Source organism: Crinia signifera, chromosome 7 (assembly GCF_055691185.1).
Source record: "Crinia signifera chromosome 7, ASM5569118v1, whole genome shotgun sequence".
Lineage (NCBI taxonomy): Eukaryota > Metazoa > Chordata > Amphibia > Anura > Myobatrachidae > Crinia > Crinia signifera.
Genome location: NC_139223.1, coordinates 193,494,028 through 193,515,169, shown reverse-complemented (window position 1 = coordinate 193,515,169; position 21,142 = coordinate 193,494,028). Strand labels below are relative to the sequence as shown.

At 41.9% G+C, this 21,142-nt stretch overlaps 1 protein-coding gene across 2 annotated transcripts in view; it reads right to left on the bottom strand.

Annotated features, from left to right (window-relative positions):
* The window catches only part of OLA1 (Obg like ATPase 1), a 181,720-nt gene that overhangs the window by 14,934 nt on the left and 145,644 nt on the right, over positions 1–21,142 (bottom strand). For both annotated transcript variants that reach the window (XM_083154778.1, XM_083154779.1), the window contains 2 exons: positions 4,649–4,789; positions 3,899–3,995 (listed from right to left, as the gene is read on the bottom strand). In XM_083154778.1, coding sequence (XP_083010904.1) covers positions 3,899–3,995; positions 4,649–4,789 — 238 coding nt within the window. The remainder of the gene's footprint in view (positions 1–3,898; positions 3,996–4,648; positions 4,790–21,142) is intronic.

Sequence of the window (21,142 nt, the reverse complement as noted above, 5' to 3'; positions counted from 1 at the left end):
TCCCAGGCCTTAAGCCAGAGTACCCTCCTGGCATTTATGGAGACTGTGGATACTCTGGTAGCCATTTTAAGAGCTTCCTCCTCTGCTTCCACCGCATATTCTGCAGCGGCCTTAATCTTTTCTGCTACCAGCAAAGCACCGTGGTCAGCCTGCAGCATGGTGCATAGCTCACCAGCCCACTCTATAATGGCCTTAGAGACCCAGGCTGAAGCAATAAGGGGACGCAGGGTAAACCCCACCCCTTCAAAAATAGCCTTGAGGTTTCCCTCTAGCTTTTTATCCACAGCATCTTTAAAAGCTGCACCACCCTGTACAGGTAATACCGTAGCTTTTGATAAGCGTGCCACAGAAGCATCCACAACAGGCACCTTTTCCCAGAGTTCAGAATGAGACTCCGGCATGGGGTACAGACTAAGGAATCTTTTAGGCATCTGTAGCCTCTTATCTGGGGTTTTCCAAGCCCCTTCCAATAGTTCCTGTAACCCCTCATCTGAGGGAAAAGTAACAGCCTCCTTTCGCTGTCGCTTAAAAACACCCTTAACAGGGGTCTTATCCTCAACAGACAGTTTTAACGCCTGTTTTACAGCCACAATAAGATCCTCTATACCAGCAGCAGAGGTCTCTTCAAAATCATCACCCTGGTCCCAGGGTGTGTCAGTATACTCTCCTTCCTCTTCCTCTAACACATTAGGCATAGCATAAGACCTTTTAGGGGTCCCTGTAACCTCATCCATTTTGTCCAGTATTTCACTGAATCTGTTGATCCCCTTAGCAGTATCCTGCATCACCTGAATAAGTGCAGGATCTGCCTGGGTAAGAGGTAAGGAGCCAGACGACTGCTGAGATGATGGCATAGGTCTCTGTGATTCTACCAGCACATCACTCTGCCTGTCCAGAAGCTGCACCAAAGCGTTTACCGACCTGCCTAGGGCACTGGCCCACGCAGGTTCACTCTGCTCTCCCCTATGGTGTTCACTGCCCATGGGTCTCACATCAGCGCAAGTAATACATAAGCCCCCCTTGGCCATCTGCTCAGGGACAAACTTTTGTGTGCAAACATTGCACGCGCTCAGTGCACTAAGGACTCCCTCCCCCAAAACCACAGCCTGATGCTCAGACATGATGCAAGTGAAGCGTATATATATATATCTCAATATACACAGTGCAAACAATTGTACAAGCGTTTATACAAAGTCAATGCACCCAATCACTTAGCTGTCTGTAGGTTTCAACTGCGGGGAAGCGATGCCCAGGAAATCCAAGTCACTCTGCCAGGATCAATAAGCCAGCTCAGCTCCGCTGCAAGCGTTCTGAAAGGCGCCAAAGTCAGAGTGAAGGAAGAGACCAAAGTCCCTGCTGCTGCGGGGTCCGTGACCTTTTGGCGCCAACCACCCCCAGCTAGCCGCTCCTTAGGTAGGATTTCCTTGTTCCAGTATCTCCCCCTCAAATGGGGACCACTTGGAACATGCCTGTCACAGCGCTGCTGTCCTCTCAGTCAGGAGCTCAGCGTGTAAGCTCCGCATAAAATGGCCGCCGCCATCACGGAGCGCCTGTCCCCCATGATCCCCACCTAAATGTGGAGCCGGTTTCAGGCTACTCCGGAGCCCAGGCAGCCTCTTAATAGAGGCTGTAAGCGCAGCACAGGGAGACCAGACAGAGTCTACCCTGTGCACAGAGAGCTGACAGGACGCGCTTCTGTCAGCTCCTGCTGCGCTAGCAGTGTGAGGATTCACTATGAAAATCCTCACACTGTGCCTACCTAGCTAGGGTAATAGTTAATAAAATAATAAAAAAACCCTAACTACTCTAATTCTTCGGCTGCTCCTGCAGCCCTTTAGAATAGCACCCACTCCAGTGGGCACCTAACACGAACTGAAGAGTCCAGGGATGCAGTAGGGGAGGAGCCTACCCTCTAAAGCTTTAGGATAGGTGCCTGGCTCCTTCGGACCCTCCTACATCCCAGTGTTGAGCTGTGTCACCAGGACCATTGAAAGAGAAAGTACATATAGAAACATACTAAATAAAAGAAATGTGATTGACATTCACTCCAAAAGTGAACTTGGCGGTAATAGATAGCGGCCTGGAATGACATTCTAGAACACACAAGTTCCCAGAGAACCACCCACATTTGAGTAATATGAGTGACCTGATGATGCTTAATAATGCGTGTGAAACTACTCAGGGTACTGACATGGTAAAGCACAGTTTTTCTAATACAAGATGTATTGGGCTAATATGGATACTCACTGATGCTTACCTTACTAAATATCTGTGCACATTAGATCTGGCCTAGCTGCAATCAGTCTTATTTGAAAGAAAGAAAGAAAAAAAGAAAAAAAAAAACAGCCTGAATTTTTCCTAGCAAAGGCTTCACTATAACCCGCAGTAGTAAGTCAGTGCAGACATTTGTCACTGAGCTGATAGGGGCATCTTATAAAAAGTGATAGAACAGACTATATCGTTCAGTGTCTTACGAAAAGAAAGAAATATTTTAAAAAAATTGCACCAAATAAATTACATATAAACAATTAATTTGGTATATATATATATATATATATACATACACACAGTATATATATATATATATATATATATATATATATATATATATATATATATATATATACATACATACACTATTTTGTCTGTTGACTTCAGACTATTTTTTCTCTCTCTAGCGTATTATATTTTTTACTCTTTTATTGTATTTTTATTAGAACTACTGAATTTAATAAAAAAAATTTTTTTTAGTTTTTAGTATGTGAGATACCTAAATGTACAAACTAGATTTATACTGGAAGTTCTCTTACATGAAAGTAATGTGTTTTCAGGTACTTGTGTAGGTTATTTTAGATTCCCCAAAAATATATCGGGGCACAATAAAAAAAATAAAAAAAATGATTATAATATATCTCTATAAATAAAACTACACAAATGTTACCCAGCTACTGCTAAGATATAGCGCACGTTTTGAAGGCTCGCATCCCTATAGCAAAGGATTTAAATCTCTGTAGTTTCTCTCCAGAAATTGTACTTCTTTGATCGCAATCAAAAGAATGCTGAAGTCTTTGTACGTTCCTGTAATAATTACATATTTTGTAATACATAATTTGCAGCTACGCACGCTTCAATGTATGTGGGAATAATGGGAGCCCTCACACAGGGTTATTTCCATTTAAAAGCAAAACTGTTTCACTCCTCATTGTCCTGTGGGAACAAATTAGTCAGTCGCCATGGGCACAATCAGCCAATATCAATATTTTAAACCCATATCATCGCAGTTTTTATTAGTGTCAGGATGGAATGTATAGCATTATCAGAACAAAGTCTACCTCTTAAATTATAAACCACTTAAAGAGATGAATTATTACACACTGGCTTTGCGTTTTGGAAACCAGCTGTGTATCTGCGAGGAGTGTAATGATGTTATATTGCTTTCACTGTTGAAAATGCAACCCAGAGAAGAAGAGAGGGGGGGGGGGGGGGGAAGAATAGGAGGACAGAAACACCTACAAACCTCAAATAAAGTTAGTGAATATAGAGTGAAGAGCAGTATCCATTTAACTGGAGAAGAACCTCGGTCACACAGATTAACCAAGTACAATGCTGGGGTTTCTTATCTCTGCCTGCAGGAGGGCTGGGTGGCCAGATTCTACAGGATGAAGAAATGCAGACTATGTAATAGGCAGGATCAATTGTCACCTGCCTCAATCAATGCCGCGCCACTTTTACCGTTCAGCAGCTCTCAAATAATTAAAGTTATTCTGGACACAGAAAAAAAAAAAAGGACTCTCGTGTAATGACTAGCTAACCCTCACCATGGCAGACTACAAAGTTCCTGATCTCTATCTGAATTCACTAGTGGGGAACTGGAAGGCGAAGAAAGTCGGAGCCTTACCTTAATAGTCCACGCCCGCACTTCGTCGGGGCCTGCAGTGAAGAAGTATTCAAGCTGCAGAGCTGCGTATCCGGTTTTAATAATCTTGGATAAAGCACTGAAACAAGAAAGCAAGTGGTTACCAGCACGAGAGGGGGTGGGCCGGATGTCCTCCGCTCAACAACCGGATCTCACAAACTCTCCAGGAGAACCTGACAAAGTTCCGTCTGTTCGGAATAGTGCATTATAGTGTCCAATTAACCCCATACATGCAAAGGAAAAGCTAAAACACCACGCGCACACACACCATAAGCCATAAATTGTTACGGTTATGTCATGCACTAAAAAAAAATTGGTTCACCGATCCAACACATCAGTATTAAGGCTGCTACTTTCTAAACATGACTTATGGTAAAAATAATGAATGGATTTTATTTTATTTCTAAACAATCGCAAGGCTCTAACCAACAAATGACGAAATAATTTTTGGCTGATTGTCGCCCTCTAAAACAGGGGACCCCCCCCCCCCTCCCATTTAAACCCCCCCAACCTATGCTATAATTAAAAACACTGCACTCAGATGACAGATGACAGTTAAAAACTTAATTTAAAATAAATCTTTTCAACTCTGTCTCATGCTAAAGAAAGGAGAAGATTCCCTCTTTATAATGGTAATTACTCTGTCATTTATTATTCTATCAGTGCAAGCAATTAAATTACAGCAAGGAAATAGTTGATAATAAAGTGTAGGGAAAATGAATGCTAATTAACCTTTGTGTCACTTTCTCTTCCAGATACTTCTGCTTCTCCTCATCACTCATGTCTTGCAGCTTCAGTTCCAAGGCCCCACTAAAAGGAATGACCAAGGCCCCTGGGTCATTCTTGTCCACCCACTCCTTAATTTTTATCAACCTGTAGACAAAGGAGGGCACAACATTATCTTGTAGTGCATGCATGACTGTGCCACATTCATTATTATCAAGTAGCACATACATATTCATACAAATCACACCGCTTTCCGATGCCACCTTCTTGTGTATTGCTTTCCAAGGTCAAGGCATTAGCGCGCTGTGATTGCTTCAGGTGTACTCCATTAATATTTCGCTCTTATCCGCATTTACTTTTTTTTAGTACAATATATCAAAAGTGTATAAAAAAAAGTGTATCAAAAAAATGCTACAAAGTTTTATAAATGAGATGTAACAATGTAAAAACAATTTCTCATTTTTTTTTTCCTTTTACTGTTGTGTAGTCTCAGATTTAACCTGTGCCCAATGGCGGTGGCCATTTTGAACTAAAAATCAAAATGGAGTTGATCAATTCACTACTAAGTAAGCAACGTAGCTGTTGCCTATGAAATGGCAATCACAGCGTTACATTCGAAGGAATGAAGATGTCTCTACACCAAAATATGCCGCCATACAGTGTTTAGCCATAATGTGAATGCCACTGGCTCTCATTATGGACGAGATGTACTAAAGCCTTGAAAAGTGATAATATGGAAAGTGATAAATCAACCAACCAATCAGCTCCTATTTGTCATTTTTAAAACCCAGCCTGTGACAGGACAGTTGGCTGGAACTTAATCACTCTACTTTTTATCACTTTTCAAGCTTAGTATATATGGTCCTGTGAGTCTCAAAAAATTGCTGCCTTCGATGTATAATGGCCAAGGTTACAAATTAATTTGGATATACCCTTGACCTGAAACATCATCAAAGTGTGTAGTGTTCACTCTACCATCCTGCCCCTTGTAAAATCCTTGCAGTTCCTCATTACTGCATGGGGTGTCTCTCTCTGCTGTGGTGTCTCGATAACAGTCTGGTTGGTATCAGCATTGAGATACCAACCAAACTTTGCTAGAAATACCGCTGCAGGCAGTGACCCCCCAGTCAGGAAGGAGGAACTGCAAGGATATTACAAGGTGCAGGGGGCTAGAGTGAACACTATTGTGTTTTGAATAGGTAAGTTTGATTATATTACTCTGTAGAAAAATACAGGTTGAGTATCCGGTATCCAGATATCAGTTATCCGAATCATTCCAAAAACCGTGTTTTTTTTTTTTTTTAATAGTTCAAATTTTTTCTCTTCTCCACCCCCCCCAACCCTTTTTTTTATACTCTCCTAGTCCCCCGGCGTCCACGGCAGGCCTTCAGCTTCATCTCTGGTGTCTCCAGCGGTCCACGGCAGGCCTTCAGCTTCATCTCCGGCGGTCCCAGGAGTGCATTGTGCGAGTTCCCAGGCGCACCGGTGACGTCAACCGCTGGAGACGCCGGAGATGAAGCTAAAGGCCGGCAATGGATGCAGGAGGACTCCATGGATGCCGAGGGACCATCGGGGACTCTCCAGGGGACAAATAAGTCTGTGAAAAAAAAATATTCCAAAAACCGGAAAAATCCCTTATTCGGAATGCTCGTGGTCCCGAGCATTTCGTATAAGGGATACTCAACCTGTATATGTATCAGGTGAGCCTAAAAAATGTAAGAATAAAAAGAAGCCTGAGAAATAACAGATGTAGGAAATATCAACTTACAAGATCTTGACTGCATGCAGTCAAAATCTAGACATACTGTACGCGGATACCCACGCGGATCGCTCAACACACATCGCAGGTGCACCGCTGGTGTGCCGGGCAATCCATGCTTAAGCACGTCATTCAGCTCCCTGCACCCATCGCCCCATGTGTACCGGGCTTAACATTACAATTTATAGTAGGTGATAAATCGAATATATAAAGCATATAATACAGATATAAATTTTATTTGTAGATAAATATGATAAACACATCTACATGAGATCTACACATAAAATATAGATTGGAAACACAAATAATATATTCTGAATGTGCTATTCCCCCAAGTAAGAGCAGCATTGATGGCTACGTCACACTGAACGATACAATAACCGCTGTTTCATCCCAAGCTCATCTACTGGAGGTTAATGAAATAATACATAACTTGGGCTTAAGCAAAAGCTCCAATTTCTGCTAAAGAAAACAGAAATTTGCATATATTATCTCAAACGGAATCTCGCTTCATATAGATCGTTTATAATGATAATTGCAGCATTTAATGTCACTGTTTACACAGGACAAGTTAGCTTTATGGCCATACATTATCAGTCATAGATAGTGGATGACACAGTCCGGTTTGCCTATACAGTATGGATTCTAGGGGAAACTTTTCATCATTAAAATGTATGGACAAACTGCACATCTATATATATAAGGCTAACTACTCCTCACCTCTATGACGTTAAGTACCGCCACTGACCACTAGAGGCCACTCGACGGACCAAATTACTCCTTGCTAAAAGAGGTCATAGCAGAAAGTGAAAGTATTTTTTTTTTACAGGGACACTGATCTGTTTTACTTGCTGGATATAGAGAGGGGGAGCTGTGAAGACAGAGATTAAGATAGGAGCAGATAGGGATTGAGGGCAGGGGGTGTTGAGTTTGTGGGGGAAAAACTGACACAGCTCAAAGTGAAAGTAAAAACAGTCACAGCTCAAAGTAAAAGTACATTGCAGAAGCCTCAAAAGGGGATAAAATGGAGAGATAAAGTACCAGCCGGTCAGCTGATAACTGCCATTTTTCAAACCCAGCTGTAACATGGCAGTTGGGAACTGATTTGCTGGTTGTTTCTCGTCCTCCAGCTTAGTGTATGGGGACATGTGTCTGTACATAGCACTTTCATTTCAGAAATATAGAAACAAAGAATTTGATGGCAGATAATCGTTTGGGATATGGATCATATGGTCAACCTAAAGATGGTCGACAGTCATTAGGTCGACACCACTAGGTCGACATACTGCAAGGTCGACATGGGTCTAGGACGACACAAACATTAGGTCGACGTGGTCTAGGTTGACAGTCAAAATGTCGAATGGGGTTTTTCACTGTTTTTTGACCAGAATGTCAACACAGTCAACATGGACACAGGATTAAGTGCACTGCTGTGCTCGTCATGCTTCGGGCACGATGCTTCGCTGTGTTCGGCACTCTATTTTATTCTCCCACCACGCCCGGTCGACACGTCAGCTCGAAAAACAGTAAAAAACCCCATGTCAACCTTTTGACTTGACCTAGACCATGCCGACCTATTGACCTGTCAACGTTGTCCCATATCGACCTAGACCCATGTCAACCTTGCAGTATGTTAACCTAGTGGTGTCGACCTTTCTAGAAATATAGAATATTTTCATTGACTGTTTATGGAGAAGAAAAATAAAAATTCGGAATTTTTGTCTGTTCCAGCATAAAAAAACAACAACAACTGGACGAATTTGTGACTGAAGTATGCGTGGTCACATCAAATATAGATCAGATTTAGATTTCGGTACTCGTTTCCTAGCACAGCGCCCAGATTTCCTATGTACGGCATTATGTCATTTTTCTATCGCATGTCCCGCAAAATCGCATGTGATTTAATAGGGTGTGCGATGCCATGACATTCGCAATACAAGAATATGATTGTATGTCCCAAAAATAGGTTTAAAGCACCCCCCCACTATCCACGCCAGCGGCGGAACGCGTCCTCCGACCTTTTCATTCCCCCACTATCCACGACGGCGTGGAGTTGATTTTAGACAGTGTGGCGAGTGCAGCGAGCCACCGAGCCCCGTGGATTACTTTACATGTATTCCGCGTCCGCTCACCTCGCCACACTATATAAAATCAACTCCACGCCGACATGGATAGTGGTGTAATGAAAAAGTCGGAGGACGCGTTCCGCCGCCGCTCGCAACCCTTCGGGGTGGCGTGGATAGTGGGGGGTGCGTTAAATCTATTTTTGGAACATACAATCATATTATTGTATACCTAATGTCATGGCATCGCACACCCTATAAAATCGCATGAGATTTAAAATTGCATGCGATCGCATGAGATTTAAAATCGCATGCGATTTTGCAGCAGATGCGATGGCCCGGGGATGAGAGAGCAGTCAATAAATTACATCAGAAAATCGCATCGCATGGCACTAAAATGGCCCATGCCATGCGATTTTCCTACGCAGAATAGCCCACTAAGCAAATTACTTAGTGGGCGCCGTTCTAGGAAACAAGTACCTAGATTTCTCTTCTGTTCCTTCACTTTGTATTTCGTTAATTGATAAAAATAAAGTAGTACCACTTTTATTTCTGAAAGCATTCGTACATTTAAGCATTATTTCCACACCTGCCTAAAAGTATTGCGCTGTATTTTATATCTGCATGTAGGGATACGAGATGTATCTCTCCCGGATCACTACAAGATGGAAACCGGAGACTGCAGCGCAGCAACATTTATTGTACATCCAACAAGAACATTTTACCATTTGTAGATTCTTATGTCTGTCACATTGAGAGAAGTTTGGATAAGTATTGGCTGGTTATGGAACCTAATGTTCCTTTAAGAATAGAATGTAACTCGCACATTGTCGAACGTTGCAACTGGGGACAAATAAAGTGATAAAACAAGACTAGGTATGTGTGTGTATATATATATATATATATATATATATATATATATATATATATATATATATATATATATATACTGTATATATATATATATATATAGGAGAACGATGGTGCGGCACTCAAGCTATATATATATATATATATATATATATAGAAAACCATGGATGTGACACCCCTTTTTTCAATAAAAACTATTTGACTTTGCAACAAGCCTTTGGAGTGCCGCCTCGATCCTGTACCTACTATATATATATATATATATATATATATATATATATATATATATATATATAACCTGGTAAGGTCTGTCCCTTCTTATTCAGTGATATACTGTACAGTTGGAGACTTTGAGCTCCCACTGCAGCAAGATGGGACAGACCATTGCTGAAGGACAGGGAAGGGTCACTATAAACAATAGAGAGGGGACATTGAAGGGCAGAGCTTGGGTGGGGTGAAGTGGGGGGCGGGGCAAAGCAGCAAGCAAACTGAGGTGATCCAGCATATGGCAGGTACCTTTACTACTTTACAAATTATTTCAGGTATATTATTTTGCGCAATGCTACACAGAGAAGTGGCTTTATCTGCAGTTCAACTGGAACTCAAATAAATGTTTATATTATATATATACACACACACACACATACACACACACACAGTATATATCTCTCAGTAACTGGCCTGTTCATGGATTTTCCGACACAGTTGTGGCTGGGCTGCAACTAGAAAGCCTGGCAATGAACTCAGCAAAGACGAGGAGGAGCTGTTAAGATTTTGAAATAATAATGCTGCAAAGCTCTCTGGGAATGGACAGAATTACTGCACAAAAACAAACCATATTTATTTATATAGCGCCAATAGGGCTCAAGGCTCATTACTGACATCAAAAACAGTGTATATCAAATAGATCTAAGTAATACATGATTGGACAAGCCACACAGATATAAAAAAAGAAGGGTACTCTTCACTTAGAAGGGCGCCCATCATGGCCATCTCGGGCATTGAATGGACTAAAAAATCGGGTGAGATGCGACCGACGAGATGCCCGTGATTTCCCATAGGGAACAATGTTAAATGGGCCACAGAGGCCAAATAGGCACCCTGAAGTGTGAAATGGCCACCCGAATTGTTAACGCCACCCCACGATCAACGTCAACCCGAAGCGTGGCGAGCGCAGCGAGCCCGCGAGGGGCGGCGGTACGCGTCCTACGACCTTTTCATACCCCCACTATCCACGTCGGCGTGGAGTTGAGAATAGAAAGTGTGGCGAGCGCAGTGAGCCCCGCGAGGGGACGCCGATACCTTCACAGTTATCCGCGTCCCCTCGCCACACTTTCTATTCTCAACTCCACGCCGACGTGGATAGTGGGGGTATGAAAAGGTCGTAGGACGCGTACCGCTGCGCTCGCCACGCTTCGGGTTCACGTTGATCGTGGGGTGGCGTTAACAATTGTGGGGGCCATTTCACACTTCAGGGTGCCTATTTGGCCTCTGTGGGCCATTTAACATTGTTTCCTATGGAAAAATCGGGTCAATTGAGGCATTGAACAGGAAAAATCGGGTCAATTGAGACATTTAACATTGTTCCCTATGGGAAATCGCTGGCATCGCGTCGGTCGCATCGCACCCGATTTTTTAGTGCATTCAATGCCCGAGATTTTTTTACTAACGATGCCCACGATCAAAATCGTGGGCGCCGTTCTAAGTAAAGAGTACCAAAAGAAAACCTACAGTAGCAAGCATAATGTAGTACTGGTCTAGGCATTTTGTGTAATAACTTCCAAGGGTTGTGTATTATCGGTGCCCACCGAACCCTCCGAACAGGGTAGTTACGGTTATTGTTTGATGAGTGGCTGGAAATGATGGCCTAGAAATGAATGATCAGCGTAAATGGCCACAAGTTTCTGAGCATGTGTGTGACAGGCAGCAGCAGGTTGGCGCTGCTATTGGCAGATTACACACAGACCCACAGAGGACAGCTCCCACCATGTGACTGGTCCCACCAGTGCGACACTGGGCGATTATCAGCTACAAGCAGCTCAGTTTTGCCATGTGAGCTGTATTCAGCTCAAAAGTCGCCCACTGTGTACAGGGCAGCGAAAAGCTGTGAGTGCCGATCATCATCAGCCACCGCCGCTCATCTGCTGGTATTACCAGCAGATGATTGACGGAGTGGATGGCTTCCCATAGCGTCCTGCTATGGAAAACTGTCCACCCCCGGGAAAATTGCTCAGAAGGGTGAAAATCGCTCAGTGTGTAGGCACTGAGCGATTTTCAGCCCAACAATTTTCCCCATCACCGCTGTCCATACACGCGGTGCAAAATCGCCCGGTGTGTATGGACCTTTAAGGGGCATACACACTGGGTGATTTCAGCCCCTTTTCTAAGTGATCTGACCATTGTCCATGCCAACGGTCTATATATAATGCAAGGATTCCCTTGTGTAGCGTTACCACTCAATTACTGCCAACATAAGTGTTACTAACAAAATTACTCTGATGAACACAAGCAAGAATGTCACACAGATAAGTTTGAGAGGAACACTGACTTTTATGTTCTGTTTTTAGTAACTTATTTTTGTTGCTTTCACATACAGCACTTCTGCAAAAAGTGTGGTCACCTGGGCAGAAGCCCTGGACACTGTCTACAGGCCTGTGAGTAATGGACACCATGGGGCAACACGTACACACAAGGCAAGATAAAAGAAGATATGAATGTGGTTTGTATAAGTCCAATTCATAAGGGGATTTATTCTTTTTGCTTAATACAAATATTATACAGTATAAAATGACTGTGCATAATAACAGAACAATAGTAGAGTGAGTGATGAGGAAATAAAAGGTTGCAAGGCAGCTTCCTACAGCACAACTACAGTTTTAAATCAGACACTTCCTTCTGATCAGACAGTATGGACTATTGGTTAAACACCGTTGAGCAAAACCGGTTCTTCCATTAAGCATCCAAGGCCATTGCCTAAGGCCCAGTGTACACCAAAGGGACTCGATTAACCTAAAACTCTTTTATGCAGGGTTGTAAGACAAACAGAGTAGGTAAAAAGCTGATCTAAACCGGCGTCTTTTCTAGTTCCTCATGGAAATTAAATTAGACTCCGGTGCAGTCAGGTACAGTTTAAAAAGACTCAAAATAATATTTCTAATGGCTAAGTAACGAACGTCAAGTTAATACAAGAGTTTTAAATGTCAACCCTATCATCCCATACCTGAACATAAATCAGGTATGGGGATTGATCTAATTCCTGGATCCCAAGCAATGAAAGCGTTACACGCGCACAATACAGGCAGCAAGCAGTGCATTGCCATTCTAACAGGATTTCTGTTGAGTCCTTGGAGAGGTTATTTGCATTCCTCAGGACCTCTATTGTGAAATTCAGATGAATAAAGACTTACAAATCATTTCTGTGCTGCCACTGAGAGACTGAGAGCCAGTGAATACTCTATTGTACCTTAACTATAATTGGCAAGACAGGCAAAAACCTGACAGTCTGGAGAAGCACAAGCGTAATAACAAAGGAGAATATCTTAAAGTGTTGACAGATGATCTTCACAATGCAGCAGCAAAGCTGGTACATTCTGGCAGTAAATGAGCACAGAGGTGTAAAGGTTTCAGGAGTGACTGACATCAGACCAGCTATTGCTGTGCACATGGAATATGGTTGTAAAAACCGGTCTGCTAGCACTAGTGCGACTCGCTCTTCCTAGTCCGTGTACAATATGTCTAAACTGAACACCACAAAACAAACGCTATAATAAACCACAACAACAGCAATTTGGGATGAAGTCTCAAACAGAACACACAGTAAGCAACATACAGTATGCTTTGTATGGCTCTGGATGAAATAATGTCCTGAACATTGGAATAGAGTTAAAAGGCAGAGGTCCAGCAATAGCTACAAGCAGCACTTGCTTATCATGTGACACCAAGGAAGGGCGGACTATGACCGTACACCGATGGCCAACTCTTGTTCAAGTGGCCAACTGTAGGTGAGCGAATTGTGCCATAATGTAGTCACTAGATGCTTGAGCCAAGCAGTAGGATTGACCCATGCGTGGCTAGAAAGGCTAGCATTGGAGGAAGACGATGATCTGAGTGTGTAGAAGTCATTTATAGTATTGAAGGGACCGGACCTCCTGGTCAGCAAATGTATCTCGGTCTTCTGTCCAGGATCAATTTCACAGGTGCTTCTCCTGGCTTTGTTTACATGGCACCGCCACTACCCAGCTCCAGTGGTCTTACAGGCACAACAAGAGAGATCCATTGCCCATCTTCAGGAGGCAGGGTGCTGACTGGAAAGCAGGAACATTGCAGAGAGGGTAGAGTGTAGACCTGTATGGCGTCTCTCAGCATGCAGCACTGTATTTCAGTGTACACTGCTGGACACAATCAGCAAGCCTTTAAAAATAATATCTGTGTCCGGCCAGATCACACTGCCCCCAGCAGCCTACTACTGGGGAGGAGAACCCGAATATTTGTCATTTTGAAAGGGTGGACTGATGAAAAAAACAGAAATACAAAGTATTTGGTATTTCTGTTTTTGTTCATCTGTTACGGTTCATTTTGTCAAGCACCAAGTAATATACCAGTATATTTTTGGGTTGTGGGGGACATGCAAACCCCCACACAACAATGACACCATCTGTGCTGCCCAATATAATTTTTTCACTAGCAGGACTAGATTGAGAAATGCAACCCAAGCCTAAGACAGAACTGACTAGGGTACAACATTAGTTATGATAAATGATTTACTTGGTTTTATGTTGACACAACATTTGGAAGCCACCCATGTCCAGAATAGACCTAATTCTGGAAGAGAGAGTTCTCCAGCATGTATTCCAAAATGATGTCTACAATGGACATAGGTGGCTTCCAAATGTTGTGTCAACATAAAACCAAGTAAATATATTTATCATAGTGTATGTTTGCTTTACGTACAGTCACACAAACCATCTACAATACACGCAAGCCTGATGAACTCAACTAATGCTTGCTTTTTCGAGGCTGCGGGATTTAAAGGGGCAATACTATTAAACAGAACACTCCTGGTTTTGTATTTAATATTATTGCTTTATTCAAACCAACAAATGAACCCGCTGAAGATGCAGCTGCTTTGGAAAGCGCCACATATGAATTTTATTCCAAGATGATAACTTTCTCTCTATAAAGAAACACAAAGAAACAGCCATGTTTCAAACACTGGATTATGTTGAGTTACTCGCTTACATTTAAGACCTTTTATGTTTATATGATAGACTATGATGACACCCGTAAAGGATTATAATTAGATAAATGTAGCTAATGGTCAATTAACGCTCGACATGCAGCATTTAAGGACCACTCAAGTTTTTTGTTCTCTAAGACGAGGCAGATGAAAAGATCAACGTAAAGTGCTCTCCCTGTACACTTCAAGATGAAAAACGTACCTGTATGCCAACAACTTCATCCACTAATTGAGACTTGGTCAGTGATGATACAGGGCCAAAGCTATTGCTTCTGAAGTTTATATTGTAGTCAATCATATAAATAAAAGTATAGCTGATAAAATGCCGCAGATGATATACTGTGTTTGGTCAACGCCGTAATAGCAGTGGGCAGTGGCTCCGGTGGTGGGGCTGCAGCACAGGGCAAAATTCAAATAGAGAATGGCAGTTGGTGTGGCTGCCCCCTATTTGAATTTCGGTCTATGCTGCACATCAACTCTACAGCCACCACTGGTGGTAGGTTAGAGAAGTCCACATCAGCTTCTGTATTTTTTCAAGATTGGCCTGTAACATGACAGTTAGGAGCTGACTGGTTAGTACTTTAACCTTCTACCCTTTACCTGTTACCAACCTTTGATACACCCCCCCCCCCCCCCCCTTGTGTTAAAAAAAAAAAAAAAGACACTAGAAACAGCTAAAAGTTGAGGTTACTGACCAACAATGTGGATTACCAGGACATGAGTTTATTAAAATCACTAAACAAATATTCTTTTGGCCAGAAAAAAGAGCGATATGCGTAACAAAGGCAATGTGTTTCCCGTTAGGACCTGAGAAAACAGATCACAAGCATATGTTTACTTCTTGCATAATGAAGACATAGTAATACATAAATAGATTTAGTGTTGGGGAAAACAGAACACGGTAATCCATAGGCAGGCAAATCTAGGCTGATGTGATACTATAGAGCAATATGCATGGATGTGCTGTAATCCATAGCAACCAATACCAATCTATTTATAAGTTAGATCATGGCTAACACAATGTCTGGTTGCTGTGGGTTACTGCAGCTGTGGCTCTGTGGGGCAGTCTGAAACATTCCAGGTGCAGTATCGGGAGGAGGACCAATGAAAAGCTGCAATAAGAGACAAAGTGGCTTCTCATTGGTGCCCCTACTCACACCCCTATTCTACAGCTATTTTAAAATGGAGGTAATGGAGATTTATGTAGATAATATTCTTTAGTTACAGGTTAAGGTTTAATAAAACAAATGATTTTGCTCATTATTTATATATGTTACACACTGCAAGATTTTGGCTATGCAATTTCCCTTGAACTCCCCATAGCTCAGGAACCATCGATTTTGTGCAATTTTGACTATGTAATGATGGGAAGCGGTCATCTATTAGAATGAACTTAGGTCTACAGTCATTAGGTCGACCCCACTAGGTCGACTGGCAGGAAGGTCGACCTGACAGGTCGACATGGGCCAAGGTCGACCTGACTTAAGGTCGACATGGGCCAAGGTCGACATGACTTAAGGTCGAATTTGCATAAAAGTCGACATGAGGAAGGTTGACTGGTCATAAGGTCGACATGGGTTTTTCACTGTTTTTTGAGCCGACATGTGCCGACAGGTGGTATTTCATGCCCTACCATCCACTAGGGTGTGGAGGAGGTTATTAAAGCTGTGGCGAGCGAAGCGAGCGACGCAAAGGTTCGATTCTCATTGCCAACTGTGTTAATGTCGACTGTGTCAACATCCGGGTCAAAAAACAGTGAAAAACCCATGTCAACCTTATGACCAGTCGACCCTCATGTCGACCTTTATGCAAATTCGACTTTAAGTCATGTCGACCTTGGCCCATGTCGACCTTAAGTCAGGTCGACCTTCCTGCCAGTCGACCTAGTGGGGTCGACCTAATGACTGTAGACCTAAGTGTGGTCTGACAGATGTACCGATTCCGTAATGATATGGCTATGTAAGATTTTGACTATACTAGAACATTAGATGTACACAATATAGACAAAGTTGACCTTACTGCTCAGTCTTTCCTTGTGATGCCGATCTTGCAGGGAAGCACAACTGCATCACAAGCTGCATACACACGGTGCAACAAAATTTCTAACGATTTTGACTATATAATCATATCTCATATCATATATAACTCATATCGCACCTTAAGTATGTATTCTGTCCGGTTTATTAAAAATGTGATAAAAAGTTGTCCAAATTATCACAACTGTAAGTTGATTAATCTGAATAGCAGCCATTGCATCATATCATGTCTATCTGTTTGTTCACTATGGCTCTGAATCCACTTCGCTTTATTAGTTTAGGTGTAAAAGTCTTGACTAGAAATTAAAACTTTAAGACCGAAAAGGTGGAAAATTTGGCCATAACACCGGAACAGCTTTCATAACTCAGGTTCGATATTACTCCAGATGTTCCGCCAATGCTTTTTTTTTTTTTTTTTTTTTTTAAATCGGGCTATCCAATTAGATCATCCCATAAAAAACACATTTACTCCTGAAAACAAACAGAGTCAGTGACACCTGCATAATTTCGGCTGATGCAGACCCATTTTCACTTTTAGTCACAGTGAATTTACCAACTGGAAGTACGCAAATACAAAAAGAAAAACTGTTAAGTTTCCTCTGAAATCTCTTAAAGGATCTATAAGTCTATTTATATATTTCCTGTTGGGTTTAATTAGCACTTTATTACCCTTAATAAAGTGTGTCTCCTTTGTGTGGGAGTGCCAAGGCGAGAGTCTCCGCCTTCTGAGATGCCCGATTTTCAGCGACAGAACTGCAACAGCCGGTCTGTGTAACCTGAAGGTTAATCAATATTAATCAGCAGGATCACATGCAGGAGGCACCTACTTATAACATCGCTGCTACTTCCATTGTAATGACCCCATACACCGTAAAGGAAATCATGATTTCCAATTATAGGGCCCAACTCTGGGACATTTAGAGGATTTGCATATCGCACATACTGGAATGTTAATATTAAAAACCACTAACAGTAAAAAAAAAAAAAAAAAAAAAAAGTTGCTGACAGCAGAGTTTGCTGACCAAGGAGATCACGCAATGCAAGTAGTATGTGCCTTTTATTAAACCAAAATCCACACCTAACGGTCCTATAAAGGAATCAGCGGGTTGTTTTCCCTTATCGAATTCTAGGATCCTGTGTTGCAGCGCAAGGAAAAGAGAGAGAGCTCATGATTGCACATACACAGAAAATAAAATGCAGGTACTGCACTGTCTGCTGTGAGGTGATTCATGTGCCCCCTATTAAAAAAAAGATTCAGCAGTTTCCAATTGAGACCTTTATTCCTTCTCTGACTAAATGATGCCTGAAATTTTTATTCTCATTCTAATGGAATTTCAATGGCCTTCAGTGCAAATCTACTGGAAATTTTTGCATATTAAGTGGAAAAAATTAAATGATGTTAACCACATTTTAATGTGATTAAGGCTGACAGGGTCATTATTTCAGCTAATCACTCAGAGTAAAAAGCTCAAACAAAACTTTGCAGAAGGCGCGATTGCAGCGCTCAGAGGAAGACGGCGGGAATAAAACACTACTACTATGGTAAATAACAGCACTAAAGAGAAAAAGAAATACGTTCAGTAAATGAGGCGGATCACAACGAAATATGTACTGTATAACAAATATTTAATAGGAAAAACCCACAAAAGAGATAAATATACACACACAAACACATATATATATATATATATATACACACATACACACACATACACACACTTACTGTATACACACATACACCAGCTGTAACGGTTTATTTTAAATCTTAAAGGAGCCCTCGGAGAGCTGGCTCTTATTAACGCTCCAGGGAGCCTTTCATTTAATATATTCATCTGTACTATTGAAGTTTAAACATATTTAAGCAAGACAACCAAACGCTTATTTCCCAATGTAGATGTTTATCAGGAACATAAACAATGGACAGATCTGGTAATAAGTAGATGGTATCTCAAAGGGTTGCAAACAGAAGTGAATACTGCAGTTTCTCTAAAGCACCGTACACACGGGGGAGATATATTGCTCTGTGTCTCCTGTTCATCAGCGACCAGAGATCACTACAGGGGTAAAAACGTGAGCGCGCACCCGGCGATATATCGCCGGTGCACACTCCCATCGCGGGCAATATCGTCGCTCAGCGACCAATTTTTGAGCGATATTACACAATATCGCCCCCATGTGTACGCACCTTTAGAGTACTTCTGAGACTACAACATTACAGAAGACAGTTGCTTACTTTACCTGGGTACCCTTCACGTTCATTTGAATAGGCGGGCCCAGGTAAAGCTGCTGAAAATTCAGATCTGAATGCAATTTACATGGCGATTTTTCTAAAATGAAAAGCAGCAGGAAATAAGTTAGTCAAAAACAACAACTTTTAAATATGCAGTGCTGGCTTTTTACCTATGGAGCCAAAAAAAAGACTAAAACCCCATACACTACAGACAATATATAGTTAACAATATGAACGATATCGCTAACGATCTATCGATCATATTGTCTAGTGTACGCTCAATATCGCTAACGATGCGGCTCCCGCACATCATTACTGACCCCGCGTCGTCTGTGCTGCAATGTTGACTATATTATCAACAATGAATGCTAGCAGCGGGGTTGGGTGACGTCAAGGATCAATACCGTTAACACTATTGTTCAATGCGTATGTGCTATATAGTCTGCCAAGAGCTACGACTATATCGTTATCAATATTGTTCACGGAGCTCATCGGATAGTGTGTATCGGGCTTTAGGGGGGAAATTTAACTGTTCCCGATAAATCCTTGTGGAGAAAAAAAATTGGGCATTAATATGCCCAAAGGTTTTATTGGGTGATTCAATTGCAGTACATTTTTTTTCCCATATCCATGTGTTTTCACAATTGTGGACAGGAAAATAATGGCTCTTATCAGGGACTTGTTTTGCCTACCCCCAGACATGTGAAAAATCTCCAATAGTGTCAGCTTTAAAGGACAATTGAATTACCAGCTAGGGATTAATTAGTTGCAGGAATTTATGGTGGATAATTGAACTCCCCCTTAAAATATACTTGGTGGATGTCAGCAGAAGCATGCATATATATACACTACAAGAGCGCTTTCCATCTGAATGCCGCATATAAATATATCTCCATAGGCACCACCAGTCAGTACAGTCGCTTTCATTGTGGCAGAACAATGGGCAGAAACCAAAAACAGGAGCACACGCACAAATGTCCCTCTTTCAGACCTCTGCATAGAAGGCCCAGATACCTGCAAGAACGGATACCTGAAAAAATATACAGTATTGGGAACATATTGCTGTGATTTTGGTGACTTATCAGCCTAGGGATTGAACGATTCAAGAGTGAATGCAGTTTCCCCAAACTTCACCATGACAGTTTAGGGATATCCATGCTTGAGTCCAGATGGTTAAATTAAATAGACTGAGGTACTAATTACGACATCTGTACTCAAACATGGAAATCCTTAAAACATGGACTCTAACAGCAGATTTTGTGAAACCTGGCTCTAGTTATCAAATGTGGTCCTCAGGATCCCATATACTTCATATCTTCCAGGTCTTTGCACAGAATCACAAGAAAATAATTAGCTCCTCTTATGGATCATTTAAAATGTGTCCGTGTGTAAGGAGTACACCTGTGCACCTGCCGGGTGACCTGGAAAATGGGAACTGTTTCTTATACTATGGACGGAGGTTGAGAAACAATGCGCTAATGGAAACACAATTAGATGATCATATAAATGTCTTTCACAAAATACTCAAGTTGCCATTTTACTTAAGTTGGGTACACACAAATATTTTTCTGTCCAACCTATCAGGTGGGAATATATGGGAAGTATAATAGAATGGAACATTTGCCCCAAACACTGGGGAAAACACAATGGTCACCGACCAACTGGTTAAATCCATTTGATTAAACAAACTTTATCCAAACAATCATATTTGTTCATTTTCCAGGGTTTAGATTTTTGTTCCAACCAAATTGGACAGATAAATCTTTAGGTGTGTACCTACTTTAGAACCAAATGAAGGGAGTGTTATTTATATCCCTGCCTTGGATGCAAGCTAAGCACTGTGCTCGTGAGTGTATTGTGGCCTGTGAAGTGCTGTTTCTGCCTGGTTCTAAGATCACATCCAGGAAGATTTGGCTGGATAACAGAGTTCTACCAGGTCTTGTAGTGTGTATGGTGGGTGAGGTCAGATATTATATGGGGGCTGTTACAGATTTTATGAACTATACATGTCCTATGCTATGAATATCTCTTTCACACATAGCTGAGAATATGGGTTATTGCTGGGTCACGTTGCTGTGACCCGTGTCCAGGATCAGTGTGAAAGGGATGGCATGGTATACGCATCCTGTGTCCGCTACCTAGATTGCAGATCTGCGATTATCTATGACCTAGATCATGCCTAAAAGGCAGCAGAATGGCTGGCTCGGGTGTAGTTGGAGGTGACACCACATTCAAGTATCCTGTGTGAGCGGTGACGACCCAGGACCATCTGGTACTATGAAAGGGCTAAGTAGATCTACAGTCCC